Here is a 7825-nt window from a genome sequence, read left to right as displayed (position 1 = left end):
AAGATTTTATTTTAGATAGGTGTTCATCTCAGCTGTTTCCAAAAAAAACACTGCAGGAGGACAGCAGTGACCAAGAATCACTGACTTTTCATCTCAGGCCCAACGCAGCACCCACCCCCACCCCACCCCCATGACAACTTTTTTTTAGACAGTGGCTTATGAAATGAATCAGAGTGGTAAGGCCTCCTGGGGAGGAAATTCAAAGTCAAAAGGCCCTAGCATTCCTCTGAGTAGAACCCTGGAAACTGCAGAGCAGATGAAGCCAACTGCTCACAAGAGGCCACCAACTGACTTACAGGCAGAGTCTCAGCCCAGAAGACAGTCATTTCAATTATAAATATATCAAAGAGCAACACACTACCCAGTGTAGGCCAGAACATTCAGACAAAACGTTTGGAACTTGCCAGGGGAGGGGAATGGATGTAAGAGGAAATTAAATGTTATTTCCTCATCATCCCTGGTTGATTAATAAAACAAATGGATGCCAACTGACCCGAGAACAAGAAAGAAAGATTCCCCGGTCATTGTACAATTGGTTTTAAGGGTAAAGACATAGCAGGACACAAACCGATAAAACTTCTACAGCTCCACTCACACCTCTTTCTCAAAACATGTCATAAACTTTTGGATCCACATTTAACTTCAAGAGCCAAAGACCTACCTAATCCCCAGTATTTAGGATCTTGGAGGAAGTGTGGATTTCAAATGAAACAGGCTTTTAAAAATTCTAACAATTACAAACATTAGTATGGATGGCAACAAGTCACCATCTACTGGCAACAGAGGAAAACACAAGCATGCAAGAAAATTTCCTGTCCCAACACAATTCCACCAAAACATCAGACCAAGAGCAGGTACAGAAGTCAGCCCGAATCATTGGGGGAGAGTCCCAAGATCCTCAGTGGATGCCTGAAACCACAGCTAGTGACCAACTCCATGCACATTGTTTCTTTCCTGTATAATTTATAAATTAGGCTCATTAAGAGAGTAATAATAACTAACAATAAGATAGAACAATTATAATAGTGTACTGTTTACACAGGGGAAACAATTGAAGCAATAGGCACAAAGACTTTTAAATTGCACAGAAAATAATAGCAAGAATCAACAAATGGGACATCAAATTCGTTTCTGCATAGCAAGGGAATCAAAAGAGTGAAACACAGCCTCTGAATGGGAGAAAATCCTTCCCAGCTACTCCTCCAACAGAGGATTAATATGTAGAATATACAGTATTAAAAAACAACATCAAAAAATAAAATGACTCAATCAATAAATTGGCAAAATAATTGAACAGACACTTCTTAAAAGTACAAATGGTCAACAAGTATATTTTTAAAATGTTCAACATCTTTAGTCATTAGGGAAATGCAAATCAAACTAAATTGAGAGTCCATCTCACTCCAGTCAAAATAACTGCCATCAAGAATGCAAAAAACGCCAGGGATTTAGCTCAGCGGCACTGAACCTGCCTTACAAGCATAAGGTCTGGAGTTCGATCCCCAGTACCAAAAAAACAAAACAAAACAACAACAACAACAAACAGTAAATGCTGGCGAGGATGCAGGGAAAAGGAACTCTTCTATACTGCTGGTGGGAATGTAGATTAGTACATCCACCATGGAAACAAGATGAAAGTTCCTCAAAAAGCGAGAACTATCATTTGGTTAGCTATACCATTCCTTGGTATATGCCTGAGAGAATTAAAGTTAGTGTACCACAGGGATACCTGCATACTGCACTGAAGCACAATACACAACAGCCAAGCCCTGGAACCAGCCTAGGTGCCCATCAATAGATGGATAAAGAAAATGTAGTGTACATCCACAATGAAATACTATTCAGTATAAAATAGGTTGAAATTTTGTCATTTGCAGAAATATGGATGAATCTGGAGATCATCATGTTGAGCAAATAAGCCTAACTCACAAATATCATGTTCTCCCTAATAAATAGAATCTAAAAAAGATGACAAGGTAGGTATACTAGATAAGAGGTAGGTATTACTAGATAAGGGGGAGGAAGACAAGGGCCAGTAATAGGGGGCATGAATATGATCAACACACAATATACACTTAGAAGTCCCACTCCAACAAGGGTAATGAGATCATTAATACGTTCATGTTCAAATCTGCCGTAAGGAAATCCCGTAATCTGTATAACCAAAGTGCACCAATAAAAGTGTGGCCAAAACACATTACGTACTTTTATATAAAAGTTATGTGAATGTGGTCTCTCCCCCTCTCACATCCCCACCTGGAGTAAATGGCTGGGTGCCACTTGTTTTAGGGGTTCCCTTGCCAAAGTCCCTGTACAGGCTTAAGCCTTGCTGGTGCAACATGCTGCTAGCAGATGCCACACTTCCCATCCACAAAGTTGATGTTCATCTTAACTAGGTGATTTTAACACACCATGGCTGTAACTGTTGCAGCTTGAGGTACAAGAGCAAAACTAGTACAACTATAATCCCAGCATTTGGGAGGCGAGGCGGGAGGATTGCCACAAGTTTGAGGCCAGCCTGGGCTACACAGTGAGTTCAAGGCCAGCCTGAACTGTATAGCAAGATCTTGTCTCCAAAAAATAATAAAAAAAAATTCAGAGAAGTTCCACTTTTACAGTAGATATTAGCAACCTCAGGTTACAATTTTTTTCTACATTAAGTAGAAAACTCAGTTTTCCTTAAAAGTCTTCTATTTGGTATATCCAAATGGCCAGCATCACTATTCTTGTGGTTTGAGCCACTATTAAGCAAAAGAAGGGTTACCTGAATACATACACCATGAGAGTGTAACCCCTAAGTGATCACGAGGCAGGCAGTTTACAGTACAGTTACACTGGACAAGGCGATGATTCACATCCAGGGAAGGGATGGTACAGGACAAAGTGGGGTGAGACTGGGTAGGACACAGCAGGGCAGTGAGAGGGTTCATCAAGCTACTCAGATTGGTGCACAATTTAAAAACATGGATGCTTATTTTTGGAATTCTCCATTTAATATTTCAGACCTTGCGCAACTGAAAAGCAAAATAGGTAAGAGGGGGATGGGCTACTGTACTACAGAATGGCTAAACGAAAGAGAAGCTGAGTATTAATAAACACTAAGTACTTGGGGTTAGTAAAAAGTGGCTAGAAAAAAATCGGTACAGATGCAGAAGACCAGTGTGTACATTACAGACTCCCAACCCTTATCTTCCAGGAAACCTCTACCACAGTAAAGACACCTGTCTAATGCCCCGCAGCCCTGCTTTGTGCCTAAATTAGTCAACTTGAGGAGCATGTTAGAAGAGAGAAAGCACCAGAATAAACACTGGCAACTCCCATGATCTTGTCTTTTCTGCCCTAGAGAATAATAATTTGGTTGATCTCAACCTTAGTTGCCACAACCTTAAAAATGACAACACCAATATCACCTATTTTTCAGAGCTGGCTAGAGTATCAAATTATGTGTGGACTTGAGTCTTCTGAATAAATTCCTTGCTGATTCTACTGAGGAAGGCATGGCGTAGAATCACTGTGCTAGTAACAAAACACATAGGCTACAGAACACTGGAAAAACTCAACTTTATTACTTTCAAGCTACTCTAGTACATGTTAAGCACACACGGAACTGAATAGCTGTGAGATGCCTTGCATGACTCATGCCGACCGAAGCACTGGAGGGTGGCAGGTGTGACACTTGTCGGCCACATCCATGTGTAGCACTTCACACATGCTTTGCCTACACTTTACTTTCTCTTAGTATACCCTATAAAACAGGATGAGTTGCCCTAGAGGAAATAAAACAGCTGTACTTATAAACCTGAAAGTATTCAGGAACCAAGATTAGCTGTATCCCGTGACCTAAGAAACCTTATAAAGTCCTTCAGATCCCACAGGAGAAGTGCTTTCTGGAGTCCCCAGGTAGAGACACTTCCCCACCAAGGAGGTCTATGTGTGCTATGGTAATCCAGGGAAAATTCTGGAGTGATGGAGTACGAGACACATCTGGCTGTACACAGCACAATTTATCCCAGAGGAAAACCACAAAGCAATATCACTCTGCAGCTTAAATAATTCCTGGAAGCAGCAGCAAGATAAAACTGGTCAAAACAAACAAACAAACAAAACAACTCAAGTATTTGAAAATGGGACTTCAGAGACCTACATTTTGGAGAACACAGGTCTTCCTTTTTCTCCATGCACAATATAGAGCACAGTATCATTCCCTAAGCTACAACTCAAAAATAATAAAACCCCCAAACCTGCCTTCTATCTAGATACTAAAGTGGGTAATTAATATATGGGAGCAGAATAAAAATTAGCCATTCGGAAAGCCTTAAGTAGTTCTCAAGTTGCCATGTTCTTACATTGATTTGGTGACACACCATCAACATGGCCTGTCTTCTTACAGCATTAATTTTATTCAAAGATTTAAGGAAATTGTCTTAAAAGTGGACTGTAGACAGTTACTATTAATAGATATAGAGGAGAGTACCAAACACAAGACAGAGGAAATAACTTTACCATGCAGCTTTAGTGATCTATCACACCCTTACTAGTGAGTAGTCTTTTTATTCAGGGCTACTGATGGAGAAGCTTCAGGAAGGAAGGCTGAGGACCCATTAGCAGCCCAGCAGGGGTACCTGTGAACAGGGGTCACTGGGCTACAGCTGTGCACCCCCTTCCCGGGGAATGAGCTGCCATCTCCATTCCAGTGCTATGACTCATAAAATCTGGCTGCACTGAAACTCTTCTACTGTTTAGGAAGTTCTGAAGAAGGATCAAGTAACCAGAAAAGGCTGGTGCATTCTGTAGAGTGATGTGAGTAAAACTTTTTTGGCAAAAAAGTAGATCATCTTCTCACAGAAGATGACAGACCAAGTATTAAAGGCAAGCAACAGTTAGAACCTGAAAGCCAGTCCAATATCATCATAGTCTTCAAGGGAAAATGATTCTACTGGGGTTTCCATGTCAAGAGTGGACTTGGATTTAAGAAGGCTCCAATTCATTTCTAGAAGTACAAAGGATTTTTATATTAGAGCAGAGGGATCAGAAAGAAACCAACTCAACTCTACTCTTCCCAAACCTCCTTACATAGTTGATCACTTTTCTTTGCCCATCTTCCTCACAACTCTTCTTTAATATGATTTCCCCTTTCTTCTTCTTCATAGGACACACACACACACACACACACACACACACACACACACACACACACACACAAAGCGCCAAAGCCTGCTAAGCAAGCACTTTACCACAGAGCACAACCTCAGCCTCACAGATCCATCTTAGCTGGGATTTCGTCAACATTCATTTTCCACCTAATCTCTTCCTTTCCTTTCCTTCTTATTTATCTTTCTACCTTAAAAAAATCAATAAAGTAATCTTTCACTGACTTTAGATAATTAAAGCCAAGGAAGCAACAAATGCTGATCTTTTTCTACAATAACCACATTAAGAGTAGTTAACTATGAGGTCAGTATCACCATCTTTCATCACACACCTCCTTGAGAATTGAGCTGGTGCTGATGTTTTGGTTCTGTCCCAATCTCCCTGGCAACCTTTTCTCTCTTGATTAGTTCCATGGCACTCAAGGCTAAGGACAAAAGGGAGCTGGTGAGCCCTGGGGGAGACTGACCTAAGAGACAGGCTGATATTTTTTACTTTTAGACAAGTAAGAAACGAAAAAGTGTTCATGATTTTTCCTTCTACAAAACTCCCTTCAGGTTCGAACTTGGAATTTCCCAGCTTTGGTCATGTATTTTATGCCCTTAAAGGGTTTGTATTTTTCTCCATACATATCCAGACGATTCACTTTGAGTCCTGGAAAGGAGAGAGGAAGGAAAAATAAAACATGGGCTTTATTCAAAGTAAGTATGCAGCACTACCACTCACGTTCATGTCAATTCAGAGTTCAGCACACATAAATTTTTATTAACAATGAACTACTTCTGTGAAACTGGCAGATTCTTCACTCTGAGTACATATACTGACAATAAAAAGCTGCTTCACAAAAACCTACCCTAGGAGAAGACCTCTTCCTAAAGTGGAAAGGGCAGAAAATTATATGCAGACTGAAATGACAGGAAGGAAAAAGTAGGACCACTGTCTGTTCTTCTCACATTACTGGATAGTAAATAAATTAATGATAACAAAATTAATGAATTAACAATAAGATAAATTATACCAAAATAAAGAGAAACGATGAACTGATCAATGAATGCTAAATATTTTCACTGTAATGAGCAAAAAATTGATACTGTATAGTTTTACAATTTATTAAATGCTTTAAGATAAAAAAGAACTTATAACTTAACTGAATTCTAATCACTTAAATTAGACAAAGTCTTTTAGTAAAAAAAAAAATGGGAACATCATAAAAACTTAAAGTAATTTCCTTTCTATCTCATGGGGTTGTTCTAATGCTTAAATATTCAAACACATGAAAAGAGCTTAAAAGAGTGCCTGGGGTCAATCCCTGGTACCAAACAAACAAAAAAGAGTGCCTGGGACATAATAAATGCCCAGTAAATGGCAAGTTATTGTTATATCAGGCTAAGGCTGGACAGGCCCAGTGGTTCCACAGTGATACTAAATGCAAACACAAAAACCTTCTGTAATTGGGAAAAGGAATGAAAATGATTCTTTTCTATTACTAGCTAAGGACACAGAAGCATTCATATATTGAAAACTTTGGGAACCCCAAATCAGCAACTGTAAGATGACTGAACAACAGCCCATGAAATGCTGTGGCCCACCAATATTGCTTCCTTCTTGCCTGTGTCTCAGACACTTGGGTCAACTTCTGAGTAAACACCCTAAACCTCCCCCAGAAATATGGTAGAAAAGATTTTCCTTATACACATAAGTAGGGAGCCACGGAAGGCTTCCTGATGCCCATGCCTTACCAGAGAAAGCCACTTCCACTCCCTGCAGAGCCACCTGAGCCGTGGGTCACTTACCAGAAATGGCCAGCTGCTGGATCTTAAACTGCAGGTTAATTGTGGGGTTTTCATCTGGTTTGGAAGCTCCAGCCTGCAGACTCATAGTCCCTTTCAAACTTGGAAGCTTTTGAGGATTAATTTTTCCTACATCCCAAGACAGCATCTTCAAAGAAAATTTTAAAAAGAAGTGGTCTTTACAATAAAATAATGAAGTACAATGGAACCCTTCATTGGAGGTGGCTGAGCTCTAACCATAGGGCTTTTGTTCATAGAATCATAAGCTGCCTCTGGGGTGTTTTTCAATAGAGAGTCCTATTTATCACCATAGTTACTATATCTCAAAGAAGAAAACATTATCTCTGATTAATCTTGCCTTCTAACAAGGTCTGAAGTCTGCGTGGGAGTACCTGCAGAGCTCCTTGTGCAATTCAAAATGCGCAATTCTCTTACCTTTGTCACTGGGTCAAATGTGTGTGTCCCCTGGGATGGAGTGAGGCTCATATTCAGGACCCCTCTGGGCATCTGGCTGAGGATGATCACTCCCTCTATGGTCTTCCCCATCGTCTGCTTGGGTCCCACTGTTATTTCAAAGCGTCCAAGTGAACTACTGTCCCGGAAACTGATATTATGTTTCACATACACTGGAATTGCAACCAGACTGGAAAGGAGAGACAAAGGGTCCATTTCATTAATGTACTGGAAAAATGCCATTATTTCCTCCTTTTACGTTATGTGTTTTTTTTTTTTTCAGCTTTTTTCCCCCTCACCTATGTCCTTATTTCTTACTTTAAAAATACAGAAAAAAAAATAGCAATCATCATTCTTTTGAAAAACTAAGATGCTGTCTAGTTAATAAACTTAGTCTTCTGATGACTGAAAAATATAAACAAAAGAGCATACCA

At 39.9% G+C, this 7825-nt stretch overlaps 1 protein-coding gene across 6 annotated transcripts in view; it reads right to left on the bottom strand.

The window, feature by feature from the left end:
* Positions 1-7825, bottom strand: part of Ap3m2 (adaptor related protein complex 3 subunit mu 2) — a 34641-nt gene that overhangs the window by 12833 nt on the left and 13983 nt on the right. For 2 of the 6 annotated variants that reach the window (XR_205688.4, XR_015453499.1), the window contains exons 7-10: positions 7374-7581; positions 6942-7086; positions 5618-5802; positions 3545-4990 (exon numbers count right to left, since the gene is read on the bottom strand). Coding sequence is in view for 3 of the 6 variants with exons in the window: in XM_004855284.4 (XP_004855341.1) it covers positions 5702-5802; positions 6942-7086; positions 7374-7581 (454 nt within the window). In the remaining 3 variants the exon portion in view is untranslated. Of the gene's footprint in view, positions 1-3544; positions 5803-6941; positions 7087-7373; positions 7582-7825 lie in introns of those variants that run through there. The other 4 variants (XM_004855286.3, XM_087217387.1, XR_205687.4 and 1 more) reach the window with 3 other exon arrangements.

The sequence above is a fragment of the Heterocephalus glaber genome, unplaced genomic scaffold (assembly GCF_053883595.1).
Source record: "Heterocephalus glaber isolate CG9 unplaced genomic scaffold, H.glaber_assembly_v1.0 deba00001461, whole genome shotgun sequence".
NCBI lineage: Eukaryota > Metazoa > Chordata > Mammalia > Rodentia > Bathyergidae > Heterocephalus > Heterocephalus glaber.
This window is presented reverse-complemented; position numbering and strand designations above follow the sequence as displayed.